General features: G+C 40.2%; 1 protein-coding gene across 1 annotated transcript in view; it reads left to right on the top strand.

Annotated features, from left to right (window-relative positions):
• Positions 1 to 20,339, top strand: part of PAAF1 (proteasomal ATPase associated factor 1) — a 45,084-nt gene extending 24,745 nt beyond the window's left edge. The window contains exons 7-12 of the mRNA XM_068555265.1: positions 4,934 to 5,128; positions 9,982 to 10,073; positions 11,411 to 11,526; positions 13,075 to 13,157; positions 18,387 to 18,469; positions 19,879 to 20,339. Coding sequence (XP_068411366.1) covers positions 4,934 to 5,128; positions 9,982 to 10,073; positions 11,411 to 11,526; positions 13,075 to 13,157; positions 18,387 to 18,469; positions 19,879 to 19,956 — 647 coding nt within the window. The 3' untranslated portion in view covers positions 19,957 to 20,339. The remainder of the gene's footprint in view (positions 1 to 4,933; positions 5,129 to 9,981; positions 10,074 to 11,410; positions 11,527 to 13,074; positions 13,158 to 18,386; positions 18,470 to 19,878) is intronic.
• Positions 20,340 to 21,353: the final 1,014 nt, after the last annotated feature.

Below are 21,353 nucleotides of genomic sequence, written 5' to 3'. Positions count from 1 at the left end.
GTTGGTGAATTTGGAGATATATATTCATAATCTTAATTCTTTGTAATAAGCACCAGGTCTTTCATAATCTGTGAAAACATTGAGACCAAATGAAACACCATTTCAGTTGATTGGTTGAGGTTTTTTGCTCACCAAGGTAGGAAAGATGCTTACATTTGAGAAACCAGGTTGCATTCTTTTCAAACTCTTATATACTTTCTCTGAAATAGGATATGCTGCCTCCAAGTAATAGGTGCTTCAAGGCTCATTATTTTCTGAGATCTGAATAGAGTAAACTTGTTTAAAAACCTGCCTAGAGGGCTTCCCTGGTGGCGCAGTGGTTGAGAGTCTGCCTGCTAATGCAGGGGACGTGGGTTCGAGCCCTGGTCTGGGAAGATCCCATATGCCGTGGAGCAACTAAGCCCGTGAGCCACAACTACTGAACCTGCGTGTCTGGAGCCTGTGCTCCGCAACAAGAGAGCCCACGATAGTGAGAGGCCCGCGCACCGCGATGAAGAGTGCCCCCACTTGCCGCAACTAGAGAAAGCCCTCGCACAGAAACGAAGACCCAACACAGCCAAAAATAAATAAATAAATAAAATAATTTAAAAAAAAAAAAACCGCAAATGAGTTTAAAAAAAAAAAAATTAAAAAAAAAACAAACCTGCCTAGAAATATGAAATTTGCTCTGTTTCTTACTAATACTTATTTCAGTCATAGTTTAATCTAACATTATTCTTATTTCCCAGACTTCGGCTAGGATGTTTATATGTGAATGAGCTGAATCTTTTCTTGAATGCAGATTTTTTTTCATCTTGGTTTATATGTTGAGGACTTCTGTCTGTTTGGTTTGATATCTAAAGCCTTTGCAGCTCTGCTAGGTCTTAGCTATGGCTACTTCTCTTACAAAGGCATTCCTGCTACTTTCATAGCTTCTTCTTAAGGTAATTCCTCACAGATTCCTGCTCCTGTAAGGCTCCTCTTTCTTTTATTCTTGTCACCTAAGAGTAAAGAGACCCACACTAGATGCCACTATGTTGTAAGTGACATTTTATTAGAGAGGGAGTGATAGTTTTCCACTCTACTTTAATAAAAAAGGAAAACTTCCTAGATGGCAGCTCTTTACTGAGTATTAGTTGAAATTTGTACACAGTTAATACCATTCACAGCTCCCTAGCCACAGCTGTAGCATCCTGCCTTGGATACATATTTTTCAGAACTTTTTTTTTTTTTTTAAGTTTGCATCACTTCCATGGAACTCTGCATTTTTAAATAGTGGTTGGAACTTCCCAATAAAGACATAAACAGATCTTTGATGGCTTAGTAAGAGTTGAAGCCCCTTCCTAATGTTCCTGTTGGTGATTCCTTAAGATTCTTGAAAGATCTAAGATCCTTTTCTAGCTAGAATGCTGAGTGTGTTATGGAGATAGAGTGGAAAGGTGGATTTTCTAAACTCAAGGTATTTTATGATTACAAAATATGTTGTAAATAAGAAACATAAAATAGCAACAAGATATGTTGCCTCCTTAGATCTGCTTCTGAGGGAAAGGCTACTTTTAAAAGCTTATCTAGGCTAACACAACATTGTAAAGCAACCACATTCCAATAAAAATGAATTTAAAAAATCAACATATAACCAAAAATAAATAAATAAATAAAAGCTTATCTATATGGCCTTTATCCATTAGATATATAAGTACAATGATTACATTTTATTTTTCCAACAACTATAACCAGCTATATAAATTGTATTTAGTTTTTATTTAAAATTGGATATATTTGGAAACTTAACCCTGTGAATTAGATCCCACATGCTGTGGAGCAACTAAGCCCGTGTGCCACAACTACTGAGCCTGCTCTCTAGAGCCTGTGAGCCACAGCTACTGAGCCCACGTGCCACAACTAGTGAAGCCCACCCTCCTAGAGTCTGTGCTCCTCAACAAGAGAAGCCACCTAATTCACAGGGGTAAGAAAATCATATTTTATCAAACCTGAGAAAATCATATTTTATCAAACAGGCCCTAAATTGGCTACTTTTAAAATTTGTGGCATTTTTATGAATTCATCTTTTTTCTGAAAAAGGCTTTCAAAGTGAAATTTCCACTGAGAGTTGAGGCATGAGGTTAACTGCATGGCTCATCCATCACTTGTACCTTATATTGAGTTTTTGTAGAGTTTTGTCAAGGTTTGTATATCTGAAGTCATCTCATCTTGAGCGGAATGGAAGCAAGCCAGGGCACTAGTTTACTAAGTAACCTTTGATCAGGTACTCTTATTACTCAGCCTGCAAGTGTTTATTGGGCACCTATAATAGGATAATTAGATGGGTTTTAGTAAAGCAAGTACTAGCCCTGCCTGTATCACCATAGGGCCAGACTCCCTTTCTACTCTACAGTCCTATGTTGTCACATATATGCCCCTGTAACTCTTTATGTCCTTGACTGTCTCTACGTTTTTACGCTGTGTGCTCCTGAGGCCAGGGATCATAGCAAATAGATAAGGGGTGACAAAGGGCTTCAAAAGTTGTAAAATCTGTGGACATTTTGGATATTATAACACTGCATCTTACTTGATCTTTTTTAGCAGGTGGTCCCCTGTCGAAGTATGGTACAGGGGCCCAGGAGGTGTGTATACTCAGCTTCCTGCTGGGCTCCTCTAACACTGCTCTGGCAAAAGTGGAGCACTGCCTCAAGCTACCTGTCTGCAAACAGGTGAGGTAGAAGCTCAGCTTCCCCTTGACCTTGCTGACGCCTTCCTGGTGAAAATGGGGCACCATCTTGCATCACCTCAACTTGCACCACTTCCTTTCCTCCAAGTGGGCTTGTAAGCTCTGTTTCCTGCTGACTGACACCAGGGGATGGGTTGGGGAAAGTGGAGTGCTACTTCCCTGTCCCTCATGTTTTACCTCTTTCCCCCATTGGTGCTGGGCGAGAATAGAGGCCCAGCTCCCCGCTGACAGTACCCTGCCGGGCCTGGTCAGCGTCGCTGGGTTGGGGGAATTGGAGAGCTGTCTCCTGCTTCCATGGGGGTTGAGGTAGAAATCACTCCCTGTTCAGCCCCACTGAATCTTTGGAAGAGGGGAGGTAGCAGTTTTTCTGTTGCTGTTTGAGTAAGATGGATATTGCCAAAAAGGTTTTCTGTACTGTTAGGCCACCCTTTTCTCAGTCTTCTGCCTAGAGGCAACAGACTTTTCTTGGAGTTGTTTTTTGTTTTTAATTTGTGCCTGTTTTTGTTTTTTTAAATTAGTCCTATGTTAGAGGCTTCTGCATTGTCCTGTCTAGGATATATGGGAGGCAGTAAGGAAATCCAGGGAACTCATTGCCCTGTTGTTCTTCAAGTCCTGAGGTCCCTAGGTGGACTGCTTTCTTCTTTACATCTTTCAGCCTTCTTGTGCTTGTTTGTTGTCTTATGTCCACGTTTTTTTAGTTGTAAGGGGAGGACCTGGGAGGAATGGGACTACTCCATCTTGGCCAGAAGAGAAGTCACTCCTTTTTTACGATTAGTTCCCAATGGAAGCAGCAGGATCTTTTAAGACAGTGATTTTCACACTGAACTGTCTAGGATGTCTACTTAATTTTTGTTTAAAAAACAGGTTTTATATGACCCAGCAATCCCACTACTGGGCATGTACCCTGAGAAAACAATAATTCAAAAAGAGTCATGTTGGGCTTCCCTGGTGGCGCAGTGGTTAAGAAACTGCTTGCCAATGCAGGGGACACGGGTTCGAGCCCTGGTCTGGGAAGATCCCACACGCTGCGGAGGAACTAAGCCTGTGCGCCGCAACTACTGAGCCTGCGCTCTAGAGCCTGTGAGCCACAGCTACTGAGCCCATGTGCCACAACTAGTGAAGCCCACCCTCCTAGAGCCTGTGCTCCTCAACAAGAGAAGCCACCATAATGAGAAGCCCGCGTACCACAACGAATAGTAGCCCCTGCTCGCCACAAGTAGAGAGAAGCCCTCATGCAGCAATGAAGACCCAACGCAGCCATAAATTAAAAAAAAAAAAAGAGTCATGTACCACAATGTTCATTGCAGCACTATTTACAATAGCCAGGTCATGGAAACAACCTAAGTGTCCATCGACAGATGAATAGATAAAGAAGATGTGGCACATATATACAATGGAATATTACTCAGCCATAAAAAGAAGCGAAATTGAGTTATTTGTAGTGAGGTGGATGGATGTATAGTCTGTCATACAGAGTGAAGTAAATCAGAAAGAGAAAAACAGATACCGTACGGTAATATATATAGAATCTAAAAAAAAAAATGGTTCTGAAGAACCTAGGGGCAGGACAGGAATAAAGATGCTGATGTGGAGAATGGACTTGAGGACACGGGGAGGGGGAAGGGTAAGCTGGGACAGGGTGAGAGAGTGGCATGGACATATACACACCACCAAATGTAAAATAGATCACTAGTGGAAAGCAGCCACATAGCACAGGGAGATCAGCTTGGTGCTTTGTGACCACCTAGAGGGGTGGGATAAGGAGGATGGGAGGGAGACGCAAGAGGGAGGGGATATGGGGATATATGTATGTATACGTATAGCTGACTCACTTTGTTATACAGCAGAAACTAACACCATTGTAAAGCAATTATACTCCAATAAAAATTTTTTAAAATAAATAAATTAATTAAATGAATTAAAAAAAAACAGGTTCTAAAGCCAAAATAATAACTTGAAAACCACTGCTCTAGAAAACCACATGCCACTAAAAATTAAATCCAAAGCTTCTCTTCCATGTCTGTCTCTTGCAGCTAGTCATTGGGAAACAGGGACTGTGTTCTGTTTATTTCTGCTTTTCTGGCACTTGGATGTGCCCAGCCTGTAGTACATATCCAGTACTTGTTTGTGAAGGAATAGAGTCATTTATGCAGATCCATCTTCTCTGCCCTTGTAGTTCCTTTACTACCTACTCCATCTGAGGGTCTTTTTTTTTTCTCTTGCCAGGTATCCTGGATACAGCCATTGTTGATCGGGGGAGGAATGTGGTATCTGGTTCTCGAGACGGGACAGCACGACTTTGGGACTGTGGGCGCTCAGCCTGCTTGGGAGTCATTGCAGACTGTGGGTCTTCCATCAACGGAGTGGCTGTGGGTACTGCTGACAACTCTTTAAACCTTGGCTCCCCTGAGCAGATGCCCAGTGAGTTGATAACAATATATGAATTTATTTTGTTTCCTTATATTCCTTCAGTGTTTGCCTTAGTTTCTCCTTTTCTTCCTCGTTTTCTCCTGCTCTGTAGCTGGTATTTCCATTTTTACCATAAGATTAATATTTGTTGCATATCTACTATGTTTCTGTTGCTTTGGAATCTACAAAGGAAGTATATGTCATAGTTACCGCATTTGAGTAAGTACAGTTTAATTTAGCGGATGAGACTAATGCCTATAAAACAGAGAACAATAAAATTTTGGCTGAAGTAACTTAGTGATTCACTTAATGCAAATATAATAGTTTTTTGGAAGAAGAGAGTGTTTTAGGTTAGTATAGATGAGAGGTGTCACAAAAGAAATTGCACCTTGAAGGATAGATTCAAGTTGAACAGACAAGAATGGGAAGGATGGGAGAATGGGAACTGGGGCAGGGGTAGAGGTAGGGGCAGTTCACATTAAAATAGTGTGGAGGTAAAATTGACTATTGGGTAGAGATATGCTTCGTTGGGCCAGAAGTTGGCATAAGCATAGTAGGGGGAAATAGGTGAGTAGAGTGATAGCTCTGGTTGAGTCAGAATGATAAAGGTCCTAATAAGGCAGCTTGCATTCTTTTCTTATTTTCCTATGATTATAACATACTTGCTTCTCTGTTTCCATAGGATTATTATTCTGCCATCATCTCTGCTTCTCGCATTTTTTTAAAAAAACAGGCTTTATTTTTTAGAGCAGTTTGGTACACATGAAATTGAGCAGATAGAGAGTTCTTGTATACCCTCTGCCCACACACCCGCACACCCTCCCCTGTTATCAGCATCCCCCACCAGAGTGGTACTTTTGTTAGAATTGATAGACCTAAACTGACACATCATTATCACTCAAAGTTCAAGGTTTAAATTAGGATTCACTCTTGATGTTGTATATTCTGTGGGTTTGGACAAATGTATAATGACATGTATTTATCATTCTAGTATCATGCAGAAGTTTCACTGCCTGAAAAATCCCTTTTGCTGCACCAATTTGTCCTTTCATCCCCTATAACCTTTGGCAACCACTGATACTTTTACTGTCTTCACGGTTTTGCCTTTTCCAGAATGTTGCAGTTGAAATCATAAACTATGTAGCCTTTTCAGATTGGCTTCTTTCACTTAGTAATATGCATTTAAGGTTCCTCCATGTCTTTTCATGCATTGATACCTCATTTCTTTTTTTCCATTTATTTATTTTAAAAATTTTTTCAAGGGGGCTTTCTCTAGTTGTGGTGAGTGGGGGCTACTCTTCGTTGCAGTGCATGGACTTCTCATTGCAGTGGCTTCTCTTGTTGCAGAGCACGGGCTCTAGGCACGCAGGCTTCAGTAGTTGTGGCGTGCGAGCCCAGTAGTTGTGGTGCACGGGCTTAGTTGCTCCGCAGCATGTGGGATCTTCCCGGACCAGGGCTCGAACCCGTGTCCCCTGCATTGGCAGGTGGATTCTTATCCACTGTGCCACCAGGGAAGTCCTTGATACCTCATTTTTTTAAGCATTGAACAATATTCCATTGTCTGAATGTTCCTCAGTTTATCTATTCATTCATCTACTGGAGGACATCTTGGTTGTTTCCAAGTTTGGACAATTATGAATAAAGCTGCTATAAATATCCCTGTGTAGGTTTTTGTGTGGCTATATGTTTTCAGCTCATTTGGGTGAATTTTGCCCCTCACTGTGGACACACTGCAGGTACTCTCCTCACTCTCTTAAACTTCCCATATAGATACACTGTGGTCCAAGAACTAAAATGGTTGTGACTACCACATGTTGCCTGGCCCCTCTTTGGGAATTAATTGATTAATAGGAAGAGTCTATTTCCCAAAGTGTGATACATGTGCAGTGAGTGGTAAACAAGATCATTTCAGGCAGTACACATTTTTAATAGTTACATATTAATGCACACATATCTCACTTCAAACCTAAGATTTCATAGATACTACTTAAAATAAGGTTGAGTTTTTTAAAATTAGTTGGTTTAAAGTAATTTAAGTGAAAATATTCTTGTTTCCTCTATTTCCTCACTTCCCACTTACTCTTCAACCTGCCCTAGGATGGTTTGTGCCCCAGCTACTTAACCAGCAGCAGCTCTTGTCGAGGTCACCAGTGACTCCATGTTGCATAGTCCAGTGTTACTTCTCTGTGCTTATCTTTCCAAATTCTCAACAGGATACAACATAGTAAACTCTTCTCTTTAGGACACTTTTCTTTCTTGGCTTCTGTAATACCACACTACACTGCTTTTCTTTCTATCTCATTGGCTGCTGCTTCTTAGTCTCCTTTTTTAAAAAAACATTTATTTATTTATTTGGCTGCGTTGGGTCTTAGTTGCGGCATGTGGGATCTAGTTCCCTGACCAGGGTTTGAACCCGGGCCCCCTGCATTGGGAGCGTGGAGCCTTAGCCACTGGATCACCAGGGAAATCCCAGTCTCCTTTTACATGTCTCCTTTATTCTACCTTTAAATATTGGAGGGCCCTCAGCTCTACAATTTCTCTCTTAGGTGATCTCATCATTTCCATGACTTTAAATATTGTATTTAAGCTGGTGATTTCCAAAAGTATATCTAAAGCATAGATCTTTCACTTGCATTTCAGACTCTATTTAGATGTCTAATAGACATCTTGAACTTATAACATGGAGTGTTTGATTTCCTCCCACCCCAAATCTGTTTTTCCCGATCTCAGTAAATGGCACCACCATCTTCTTGCTCAAGCCCAAAGCCTGAGATTCATTCAAGATCCACCCCCACCTTTCCTCATGTCCCGCATCAGCAAAGTCTGTCATCTCTACCTTCAGAATGTTGCTCATTTTTCCACCTCACCTTCAGCCTCCAGCTCTCCCTTCTTCTTGCCAGCATCCTCATCCATTCTACCATCATCTGTTGCCTGCACTATTCTATAATCTAGTCTCCTCAGAGGAACCATCGTGGTCATTTAAAAAACATAAATCCAGGGACTTCCTTGGTGGTCCAGTGGGTAAGACTCCATGCTCCCAATGCAGGGGGCCCGGGTTTAATCCCTGGTCGGGGAACTAGATTCCACACGCATGCCACAACTAAGAGTCCGCATGCCACAACTAAGAGTCCATGTGCCGCCACGATGATCCAGTGCAGCCAAAATAAAAAAATTAAAATTAAAAAAAAGTAAATGAATAAAAAACATAAATCAAGTCATATCACTCTCCTTTGTCTCTACTCTCCTCTAGCAGCCTCCTTTTTGTATTTTTTTGTTTGGTTGGTTTTTTTGGCCATGTGGGATCTTAATTCCCCAACCAGAGATTGAACCTGCATCCCCTGCCCTGGAAGCATGGAGTTTTAACCACTGGACCGCCAGGGAAGTCCATAGTGGCCTCCTTTTATACATACGTTTGGCCCTCCATATCCATGGGTTCCTCATTCAGAACACAATCCACAGTTGGTTGAATCTACGGATGTGGAACCTTTGGATATGGAGGGCCAACTCTGGGGACTTGAGCATCTGCGAATCTTGGTGTCTGCGGTGGGTCCTGGAAGCAACCTTCTGTAAATACCGAGGGACAACTGTGTATTAAAATCCTAACCCCTTACCATGGCTTATTACAAATGCTTACACTTTCTAACCCCTGCAGTCCTCTCCAGCCTCAAGTCATACCACCCTCTGCCAGGTCCACTGTGTCCCAGCCATAGGTCTCTGTTCTTTTAGCACAACAGACTGCCAGCCTCCCAGCCTTTGTCTTGTTCTTCCCTTAGCCTGGAATGTACCTCCCAATACTTTTCACGTGGCTGGCTTCTGTTTACCATTCATGTCTCAGTTGAAAAATAACCTCCATGAAACCTTTTTAAAATTGAAGTATAGGGCTTCCCTGGTGGCACAGTGGTTAAGAATCCGCCTGCCAATGCAGGGGACACGGATTCGAGCCCTGGTCCGGGAAGATCCCACATGCCGCAGAGCAACTAAGCCCATGCGCCACAACTACTGAGCCTGCACTCTAGAGCCCACGAGCCACAACTAGTGAGCCCGCGTGCCACAACTACTGAAGCCTGCCCACCTAGAGCCCGTGCTTTGCAACAAGAGAAGCCACGACAATGAGAAGCCCACGTGCCGCAACGAAGAGTAGCCCCCACTCACCACAGCTAGAGAAAGCCCGCGTGCAGCAACGAAGACCCAACGCAGCCAAAAATAAAATAAATTAAATTAATTAATTAAAAAAATTAATTAATTAATAAAATTGAAGTTTAAAGTTACCTTCCCCCACTCATTTTCCCACTATCTACTCCCTTTTGGTTATATTTTCCTATTTTATTTCCTTTGTGGAACTCATCACTGAAGATATCCTACTTGTTTATTTGCTTATTTTACTATCTCCTATTTCTACTAGAATCTAGAATCTAGAATCTACTACTCCTTGAGAGTAAGTACCTTGTCCCTCAGTAAATATTTGTTTAGTGAATGGATAGATCTCATTTCCTCCAGACCATAAGAGCCATGAGGGCAGAGACTATCTACTTTGTTCAGCCTTGTACTCCTGCTCCAAGTATGGTATCTTTCCATATTATAGATGACTTAATAATAATATTTTAAAGTTGGGTTTATTGAGATTTATTTTACATATAGTAAAAGTCATCCTTTTTAATTGCACAGTTCTGTGAGTTTTGACAAATATGTACAGTCATATAAACAATACCACAGTCAAGATATAGAACATAATAAATGTTTCTTTAAGATTAATAAGTGAATCACTAACAGAATAATTCAGTAAACAGCCATCAATAGTTGTGCTTTCTGGGTACTGCCAGCTGATCAGCCTAGCCCATTACTGACATAGCTCATTTGTCATACAGGCGAACGGGAGGTTGGAACAGAGTCGAAAATGCTGCTGTTGGCCCGAGAAGATAAGAAACTTCAGTGCTTGGGACTGCAGAGCAGACAGCCGGCAAGTGGTTCCTCTAAGACCTTTGAACTCTGGGGCAACCTGGGTCACTCTGTTTCTTGGAAAGCTGTTTTGAAAACATTTCTAATTTCTCTCTATGTTCACCTTTTGAAGAAGCTGCTTGAGTGAGAGGCAGTACAGTATAGTGATTAAGAGCATGGGATATGGAATAAGGGCAACATTTAAATCCTGGTTCTTCCTAATGGCTATGACATTGGACAGGTTACTTAACCTCTCTGAGCCTCAGTTTCCTCATCACTGAACTTGTCATAGTAGGATTTACCACATAGGGCAATGTGATGGGATTAAATGTCCTACTGCTTTGTGACCTTTATCAAGTCACTGGGCCTTAGTGTGCTGTATGTAAAATGATAAGGTTCTATAGATTCCCTTCTTCCTCTAAGATAATGTGAAGATTTTCTGAGTAAAGGACTCACGCATTCAGGGCTCTAGATTAATTAATGACCAGAATATCTTTCGTAGAAGAATTGAATTTTCTTCCTTCATTCGCTGAGGTTTTGCCAAGCAGACTATGCTCTTAATTAAACTCTGAGTTTCTTGAGATTTTCTAAATTTCTTTCCAGCTCCTGTCATCATCACCCAGACAACTTGAATGATTTGGTTTGACCACAGGCTTTGTATTTTCATTTCATCTCATGACTTCATTGTGCTGGTGATGTTTCCATTTTCAGAGTTTGTTCTGGGAACATCACTATTTTTGATCATATTGCCTTTATACTCTGAATTTCCATGCTGGCTTTTACTTCCAAAGGGAAATCAAGGGTTTTTGTTTGTTTTGTTTCTTTTTTTAGAACTTTCAGTCTTTACTGTTTGAACTAACACTAAGGAATAAATAAAAGTCTAATAGTTTGGGGTTTATTTTTTTTTCAGGTACATGGGGTGACTTGTGATTCTTTAAATTGCCACTTTGTTTCTTTCCCTTCAAAAGGTTGTCACAAGTGCCTTGAAGCAAAACTTAAATGTGTGAATTGCAAGTGTTTATCAAATGGAGGGTTGTGCTGAAAAGAGGGTAAAGGAGACTTTTTGGTTTCAAGGATCCCATGAGTCAATGTGTTAAGGGGAAATCGTATGAAACCTGCTGCCTCAGACTACGATATTATATAACCTGCTTAAGTCCTCAGCCAGCCTCAGGTTCCTGAAGTCCTGGGAGTGCTTCCCCCTCAGTTGTTGATGAATGCTTAGTTTAGATCAGAAGTGCTTAAATGGGGAAGAAAGCAATTCTGTACTAAAAGTAGTAAAATTCTCCTTTTCTTGGTGCCTGTGTATTCCTGGAAACAAATTAATCTTTAAACAGCATCTTTGTCTCCTACTTGTTCCAGGTGTTCCTCTTTATTGGCTCAGATGCCTTCAACTGCTGTACTTTTCTTTCTGGCTTCTTGCTGTTGGCTGGGACACAGGATGGAAACATTTATCAGCTGGATGTGAGGAGTCCAAGGTGAGTCACCATTTGTTTGCATGATGCAGGTCTTCTGCAGAGTGGAAATTTTTATTGGCTTTCACAGTGATTTAGTCTGGCATACAGATGGCTATTGAATCAAGGGTATGTTTTTCCGTTTATAAAGGTTTTCCAGTGTGAATTGTCTGATTGTTCTTATTATTCCTGGAATCACATTAAAAGGTAATTTGATTCATATTGTCATGATTGTCATGATTGCTTTGGAAATTAAGCTTAAATAATGAACTAACATTTCACTTACAATAATTGTGTAAAACTTTTCATTTTAAGGAGCTTAGTAATTTTCTTCATAGTATTAGATCTGGGTTGGCCTAGGATTAATCATTTTTAGTTCAGGTAAGCCAGCTCTGATTCTTTATTTGGCTGTGATCATAACCTATCTAAAATAGGCTTTATCCTGGTCTTAAAGATATCCAAAGGGAATCCACAACCTATTTGTCCCAGGATTTAACAGTTTCTACAATTCTGTCCCTTCCTCCTTCTGTTTCCTTCTTTTGTTCAACTGATATTTATTGAATGGCTTCTGTAGGCATTGGGCTTTGGGCAGGGCAGTGAAAAACAGGAGTAAAAAATAAAAACTATGCCTTTGAGGCATTTGGAGTCTAATAGTAAAGATGAACAAGTAAAAGACTGTTATGACGCAGTGTGGTCAGTGGTCTGACAGGGCTACACACAAGAATTTGAGGAAACATCTAGAAGGAGAGGGAAGAAGGTGAGACTGCTTCTCCAAGGAAATGAGGCTTTAATTGGATCTGGTCTAGTAGAAAGTTACCAAGTAAAGAAGAGAAGGACCTGGCTTAGGTAGAATAGCATATAGAGACGCATGAAGGCATGTGAAAGTATGGCACTTTAAGGGACCTCTGTGTAGTTTAATATGACAAGTATGTACCCTGCCGATGGAGCAGTGATGAGAAGTGATGCCAGACAGGAAAACAGGAATTTGCTTAGAAAGGACTTACATACCCTCCCAAGGAGTTTGGACTTTATTCCAAGAGCAGTGAAAAAATTTCAGCTGAAGAATGACTAACTTGTACCTTTTCTTCCATAATTTAAGTTACTTTATTTTTGTACTTGTTTTTGCCTCCATGGAGATAGGGAACCTGATTACTGTTATAAAGTCACATATATGTAATTGATTCTCACCTTCCTCTTTCATTTTACAGAGCCCTGACAATTTTAATATTTCACAATTGTCTTAATTCTGTCTATAAATAAAACGATTAACATATTGTTAACATTGTTATCTTAAACCCTTGTCAGGCCTCCCCTAAAAACTGGAAATATCGGAGGTGACTTAGTTCGTTCAGCTCAATAACATGTTTAGATTCACTCCAAGGTGGTTTTGAACGGACTACCTTGATCTACTATTCAAGGATTTTGCCAGGAAAGAAACCATATGAATGTTTAATTTCTGTCCACATTTGTCCTTTGTGCTGTTACGCAGTTAGTGCTGTATGTTGAATATAGTCAAGCATTGCTTTTGAAGGAAAAAAATTGTAAAATTGCCCCATTTATTCTAAATCCTAGGGCTCCAGTACAAGTCATCCACAGATCAGGAGCACCAGTTATGTCCCTGCTGAGTTTCAGAGACGGATTCATTGCTAGTCAAGGTGGGTCCAGGGGCCAACTGAGGGAGGTGATTTTATATAGTTCAACTAAACATAGGTTTAAGTTCCTGGTCTGTGGCAGGGCTAGGCTCATAGTCCTACACGATTCTTTGGCATACTGTACTTTTTACATAGTGTTTAACACCCTACTTGTAATTGTCTCTGCCCCCTCCAATTTGAGCTCCTTGAGAGTAATGACTGTGCCTTATTCATCGTGTTATCCCCAGCATTTAGTTCAGTGCCCACTATGTAGTTGGTGCTCAATAAACATTGTCAGAGTAAACGTACTGACCCTTATTGCAAATCATTGAGAATTCAATAACAAATCAGTTACAGTCTCTGCTCTAAAGGAGCTCACAGTTAGTAAGGCAGACAGACATGTGGACATGTGATTGAATACCATTTGATAAGTACTGCAGCAGAAGACTATATGGGAACATGGGGAACAGCTAACTCGAGTGGTAGGAGTGCTGCAGGGATGTCTTCATGGATTGGGTGATGTGTAATCCAGTAAATATTTTACCAACTGGAGATGTAAAGATGCACATTGAAAGCCAAAGCTATAGTGTGTGCAAAGTCATAAATAAGTGAAGGGGGGCAGAAAGAAGGGATCTATCATTTATTAGGTGCCTAGCGTGCAGTAGGTACTGTGTTTGATGTTTTATGTGCATAGTCTGGGTAAAGTGAGTACCTTGGTGTAGCCAGTGCAAAATATTTGGAATGGAGTTTGGGAGTGGGGTTGGGGAAAATACATGGAAGAAGGTGTCCATTAAGGGACACTGAATCCTCATAGGAATGATGTAGGTGAGGAGGACTGGTCTATAGGCCTGAAGGGACCACCTTATGTGAGTATTTTGGTGTATCAGTTAGGATGTTTTTGGCTGTTAGTAACAGAACACCCAACTGAAAATAGCTTCAGTAATTAGGAAAATGTACTACTTCACTTAACAAGACATTCAGGTTTATGGTGGCTCCACATTAGATTAATTTAGTGATTTGAAAACAAAGTCAACAGAGAGACTAAGAAAAGTTAACTAAGTCAGTTTGGTATCCTGGATTGCATCCAGGACATTAAAGACTGGTGAAATCCAAAAAAATATAAACTAAAACCGGCCGAGGGGCATATGAGAACTTTTTGAACTATCTTTGTAACTTTTCTGTAAATCTAAAATTATTCTAAAAATATTGTTTAAATTTTTTAAATTTAAAAAATGAATAAAAGCTTTAACAAGGAAAAAAGAAATAAAATCAAGAACCCAGCTTTGCTTCATCTTTTGGCACTCTCCTCCCTAGCATGCTGACTTTTGTCCTCAGGTTACAGTGCAGGATAGCTGCAGCAAGTCTCATCTTCATGTAATATAAAAATTGTTACCCTTTTTAAGAATGAGGAGCATTTCCTCAGGAGCAGCCCAGCAGACTTACTCTCCTATGTCATTGGCCAGAATTATATAATATATGATGTGCCCAGAAGACCTAAATAGACATTTCTCCAAAGAAGATATACAGATGGCCAACAGGCACATGAAAAGATGCTCAGCATCACTAATTATCAGAGAGATGCAGATCAAACCCACAATGAGGTATCACCTCACACCAGTCAGAATGGCCATCATCAGAAAGTCTACAAATAATAAATGCTGGAGAGGATGTGGAGAAAAGGGAACCCTCCAACACTGTTGGTGGGAATGTAAATTGGTACAGCCACTATGGAAAACAGTATGGAGGTTCCTTAAAAAACTGAAAATAGAGTTGCTGTATTATCCAGCAATCCCACTCCTGGGCATATATCTAGAAAAGACAGAAACTCTAATTCAAAAAGATGCATGCACCCCAGTGTTCATAGTAGCACTATTTACAATAGCAAAGACGTAGAAACAACCCAAGTGCCCATCAACAGACGATTGGCTTAAGAAGATGTGGTGTGTATATATGTACAATGGAATATTGCTCAGTCATTAAGAAGAATGAAATATTGCCATTTGCAGCAACATGGAGGGACCTAGAGCATATTATACTAAGTGAAGTAAGTCAGAGAAAGACAAATATATGACATCACTCATATGTGAAATCTAAAAAATAATACAAATGAATCTATATACAAAACAGAAACAGACTCACAGACATAGAAAACAACAATAGGCGACCAACAGTATCCAGATTTCCATGGTCATCTCTCTGATACAGGTACCCTTCGTCCCTGTCAAAACTGGTGCCTTATTTCCCTAGCCCTTTGATTTCCAGACCATAGCAAAGAGTAATCAGGAATCTGTAGACTTAATTTTTCTAGCTGTCTGCACTCCCTCTCTCTCAATCTCTTTCTCCCACATGGCTGGGCATCAGATAGTGATGCAGTTGTACTCTATATAAAACCTTAAAAAGAGTACAGCTGGCATCACCTTGTGACAGCTTCCCTTGATGCTGCTGCCAGCACTCACGATCCTATTTTTTTTTATTCCTTTTGCTGCCATACCACACTCTTCCCTTGAAATCTCTGCAGTGTGCCCTCCATCCCTATCCCTCTGTTCAAACTGCCCTCTTGAAGGCCACCAATCATGAGCCTCTTGCTAGATCCAGTGGCCTTTTATGTGTACAGTCCTCTCTTGTCCAGTAGTCCCTAAGCTTCCTTGAGGACAGGTGGCATGTCTTCTTCGTCTCTGTAACCCCAGCTCTTGCACAGGACTGAAGAATCTCAGCAAATGTTTGTTGAATGAGTGAGTACATATGTTTCATCTTTCATGATTCTTAGTGATAATGGATTCTGTTATTTCTTTCTTTAAACTATGAGGTCTTTTGACTTTGGTGATACTAATTAATCTCCTGATCATTCTCTTTCTCCAGTTACTGCTCCTTTCCCTGATTTCCCTGGTATTTTGCCTAGCATGATTCATGCTTTACTGTAGGTTCTCTAATTTTTTGTTGACGTTGAATCCTTTTGCTCTTCCTAGTATTGTTGCCATCCCTAAACCAGAGATATCTCCTGAGTTCAGCCTTTGTCCTTCTACCTTTTCTTCTCCATGCTTCCTCAAGGACCCACTGTACTCATGGTGTTAGCTGTTAATGATTGGAATCCATAGCTCTAGCCCTGATCTCCTACTTAGCCTTTATTTTATTGGGCAGTTGCATGATATAGAAAAAGCATGGATTTTGGATGCAAACTGACAACCTAATCAATGAATTTATATCCTCACTCCATCACTTACTATTAGATTCAGCTCTATGAAATTCCTAATATATGGCCATTTTTGATTTATAAAAATGGCAGTTGTATATCGTTTAATCTAATAGTCCTATGACCTTTGTAAACCACTTCACTTTTCTAAGTCTCAGTTTACTTAGAGATAAAATAGGTACTCGACATAAAGTAGACATTCTGTAAGTAATAGTTTCTTCTTACTCCTATAACTACCCCTTGCCCTATAAGCCCTCCTAAAAAGTGTTTCTTCTCATCATGATCCAGTGAAAAAGCACACACTCACAAAAAGTAGAATTATGCTATAGGGAAAGATATGTGGAAGTATCAAAGGAATAGTAAGTGTTACAAGAGGTTGATGGGAGGAAGGGTTTACTATATGGGGTGGTTAGAAATGGCTTCCTAGAGGGAATGGGAATAGAGCTGGGGCTTATCAAGTAGATTTGTGTATAGAAACTTGAGTGCAGAAGAAGAGCTATGGTAATCAGACTTTCTTATCTCCCCTGTCAATATTTCTATAAATATCTCTAAAATATATAAGAATTCTTTTTTGGAAAAGATTATTTTTAATAATAATAATGCAAGAAAGGATAAATTCCTCCTGTATGCTGCTGGTTGCAGTATAGATTAACAGATAAATTAAAATTGATTAACATGTAATTTGGAAAGCAGTTTTTCAGATTTCCAAAAAGTTTCAAATGGTTAATTAATATCTTTTGATTCTTTTCCAGGGCTCTATACAAAGTCATAATCTTAATATAGAAAAAACCTTATGCATAAAGATATTCTTTTATGCAGTATGCTCTCAACCATGTAAAATAAAAATTTACACAGAAAAGGTTGGAAAAATACATTAAAATGTGAACAGTAATTATATTTAGTGGTAGATATGGGTGATTTTTTGCTTCTGTTTCTTTACTTTTATTTTTAATTTTTTTTCTTTTTGGCTGCACCGTTCAGCATACGGGATCTTAGTTCCCCAAACAGGGATTGAACCTGTGCCCCCTGCATTGAGAGTGCGGAGTCTTAACCACTGGACCACCAGGGATGTCCCTGTTTCTTTATTTTTAAAGTTTTCTTCATTGAGCACGTGCTACGTTTATATTAAATAAAACAGGAACAAAAAAGTCACCCATTCAGCAGTTTATAGATCATTCCAAGTTTCATTTGACCATGCTCTTCTGAGAAAATTAAGTTTAAAAATTAGATATACTTTTATTTTCTTGGTATAACTTTTCTCCTTTGCCTGATTTATGTGGTCAAGTTTATAGATTGAAGAATAATTTGGGAGCATAGTTGTTTTTTTTATGTATATATAAATTTATTTATTTTTGGCTGTGTTGGGTCTTTGTTGCTACGTGCAGGCTTTCTCTAGTTGTGGCGAGCGGAGGCTACTCTTTGTTGCGGTGCACGGGCCTCTCATTGCAGTGGCTTCTCTTGTTGCGGAGCACGGGGTCTAGGCACACAGGCTTCAGTAGTTATGGCACGTGGGCTCAGTAACTGTGGCTTGTGGGCTCTAGAGCGCAGGCTCCGTAGTTGTGGCGCACGGGCTTAGTTGCTCCACAGCGTGTGGATCTTTGCGCACCAGGGCTCAAACCTGTGTCCCTTGCGCTGGCGGGCGGTTTCTTAACCACTGAGCCACCAGGGAAGTCCCGGGAGCATAGTTTTCTTAAAGAAAACATTTACTCAGGCAAATTCCCTGTTAAAAATCATTGTCTAGGATAAGTTTGCAAATATATGTGTAAGCCTACAGTTGCTTGCTCTGTGCCCTTGGCAGTTATTGCTAATCAAAGACAACTCTTCTTCCCACTGAGCTTGCACTTGGCCTTCAGATCCTCTCAAGCCCAGCATTTTAGGCAGTCACTGTAGGTCCTCATATTTGGCCCACATAATGAGTCCTGTCTACCATTCTGTGTCTTAGGACAATCTTCTTTAGGCTAGTGATGTACAGAAATAAACTAAAATGTTGAGGGGTTTGTTTTTTTTTAACTTTGCATGCAGCTATCTCTTCAGTTATCTTAAGTTTTCTTTCTGCCTTTTAGGTGATGGAAGCTGTTTCATTGTCCAGCAAGACTTAGACTATGTCATTGAGCTCACTGGGGCTGACTGTGACCCTGTGTACAAGGTACAGACCTGAGAGGAGACCAGGCCTGGGTGATTCTCACCTGGGACCTAGGGCTTTTGAGGGGACTGAATCCAGCTACTTTGTGGTTATTAGGGGTAATACAATACTACGGGGTGGGATAGGAAGAAATAATTTTGAGTCAGAAGTGACTTCATCACTTACTGGATCTGGAAACTTAAAAAATTACTTTACCTCCTCAGTCTGTCAATTTATCTGTAAAATGAGGATAACAGTGAGATAATGCATATGAAATTTCTTTGTATATTTTAAATATTCTGTAAATATTAGCTATTATTACTATTGTTGTTGTTATTATTATTATTTAAGTTCAAGACTGATTTGGTTAGAGTGAAAAGAGAAAAATGAAAGGGGAAAGAGTATTTGTTGACCAGACATTGTTCTAGATGTTTTTACATATATTATCTTATTTAATAGTTGTTATCATCCCTTGAGATATAATATTATTATTCCTGTTTTTTCTTATAATTTAAAAAAAAATGTATAATTAATGCATACATGTAAAAATTCAAACAATACAGACTTGTACAGACTTAAAAGTCTGCTTTAAGACTTTTTTGGTTCCACTCTTCTTTCCTGAAGTAACTAGCATTAATAGTTTGGCATGTATCTTTTAAGACTGTTTTTGGAGAATTTGCACTTACATCTTTGTGTATTTATGTAAATAATATAGTTTTGTCTTTACTTTGTACATAATTGGGATCATTCTATATGTATTCCTCTATGACTTGGGTTATTTTACATGGCATTTTGGAGCTCTTTCCAGACAAATGAATATATAATAGATACATTTCATTTTTTAAAATTCCTGCATATTCTGTATTGTGAATTAACGTATCATTTTCGTTTTACAAATGAAGAAATGGGCCCAGAGGGGTTGAGAAAGTTGCTCTAGGTCATGCAGCTACATATTAGCAAAGCTGTGATTAAGCTGACTCCAGAAATCGTGCCATTTCCATTAAATTAGTGGTGCTTAGCCTTCTTTGAGTCTCAGACTACTTTGAGAATTTGATGAAATCCTCCTCAGAAAAAAAAAGGCACATTTTGAGAACTTCTTTGCATATAATTTTATGAGGTTCAAGGATACGCAGGCCTTTCTATGGACCTTCTGCTCCCCCAGTACACACTGTCTGCGCTACACCATGCACAATGCTAGTGGGTTTGTTCTCCACTTGGTCACTTAGTTTCTCTGTTCTACAGAAGTAGTCATGAGCCCCCTTGATTCTGGCCAGCTATTTTTTTTAATATATATCATGGATGTAAGTCTTGTCTTTGGAGTCAGTAAAGCTTCTCAGACCCCTTTGTACTAGTTGGGGTCAATGACAAGCCTCTATCTTTTTGAAATGGAAGAATCCTGGGCTTCCTTTGAGCTGTGAACTCTTGTGTTCCAGGTAGCCACATGGGAGAAGCAGATCTACACGTGTTGTCGAGATGGTCTTGTGCGACGCTATCAGCTCTCTGACCTCTGACCCCTTGGGAAGAGGAGTCACAGTTAATGAAAAAGATTGACTCCGATCAGCAGTGAGCAGAAACATCATCAAGGACCATGGAAGGACCATGGGTGCCCTTTATTGTATTGGGTACCCTTTGGAAGCAACAAAAAGTCAGCTGCATTGGCCCATGTGGAGCTATCATTCCATGACAGGACCCACTTTGAAGTGAGTAAGAAGCTCACATGTGCTCGCTGCATTTGTCCCAACTTCTCCCTTAAACTCACCCCAGCAACATAGGACAAGGATATGGATGCTTATAGTTTGATCTCACACCGATTATGTTAAATGTTTACAAGGACCAGAGGACTGAAGCCTGTTCTCTGGAGGAAATAAAGAAAATATGTTTGGAGGAGTCTGAATTTGAGAATCTTTGTTAAATACTCCTGGCTCTAGCAAAAAGTCAGTCACGGTGATGGGATTCCCTTCTCAGGCACTTCCTGTTAGCCTGCCTATAGGGTAGGACTACTTGACAGTAGCAGTAAATATCCCATACGCAACCTGGGAAACACTGTTAGAGAGGTAGGGTAACCAACCTTCCCAGTCTTCCTCGGACTGAGGGGTTTTCTGCTACATGCCTTCTGTCCCAGGCAAACTGATATGATTGGTCACCCTTTATACAGGTGACGAAGTTGAATCATATAATTGTAAAGGCAGCGTCTGTCAAAGCGTGGTCCCTTGAACACCTGTATCAGATCACCCGGGAACTTGTTAGAAATAGAAATTCTTGGAAACCACCACCCCACCGACCCTTTCAGACTTAAATCAGAAATTCTATGGATGGGGCCCACAATCAGTATTTTAACAAGACTCCCAGGTGATTCTGATTCTTGAGACCTAGAGAAAAAAATGGTGAAGGGCAATTTAGTCATAGATGGAACTCAGGGCTCAAGGGATGGCCAGGCTGGTCTATAGGAGATGAGGCTGGAGAGGTTGACAGGGTCCAAATAGTGAACAGCCTTGAATGCCAGGTAAGGAGCTTGAACTTCACTTGATTGGCTATGGGGAACCACAGAAGGGTTTTAAGCAAGGGTACAACATGGTCACCTCTTTTTTTTCCTTAAACATAAAAATGGAATCATAATGTATGTATTCCATGGTTTATTTTCACTTAGTATCTCTGAGTTCTTTCCGTCTTCGTACATTTAGACGTTCCTCATTCTTTTTTTTTTTTTAATAAATTTATTTATTTTTTATTTATTTTTGGCTGCGCTGAGTCCTTGCCACTGTGCACGGGCTCTCTCTAGTTGTGGCGAGCGGGGGCTACTCTTCGTTGCGGTGTGCGTGCTTCTCATTGCAGTGGCTTCTTTTGTTGCGGAGCACGGGCTAGTGGCACATGGGCTTCGGTAGTTGTGGCACACGGGCTCTAGAGCATA

The sequence above is a fragment of the Eschrichtius robustus genome, chromosome 11 (genome assembly GCF_028021215.1).
Source record: "Eschrichtius robustus isolate mEscRob2 chromosome 11, mEscRob2.pri, whole genome shotgun sequence".
Classification (NCBI taxonomy): domain Eukaryota; kingdom Metazoa; phylum Chordata; class Mammalia; order Artiodactyla; family Eschrichtiidae; genus Eschrichtius; species Eschrichtius robustus.
Note: the sequence above shows the minus strand (reverse complement) of the source record. Positions and strands in the feature narration are given on the sequence as shown.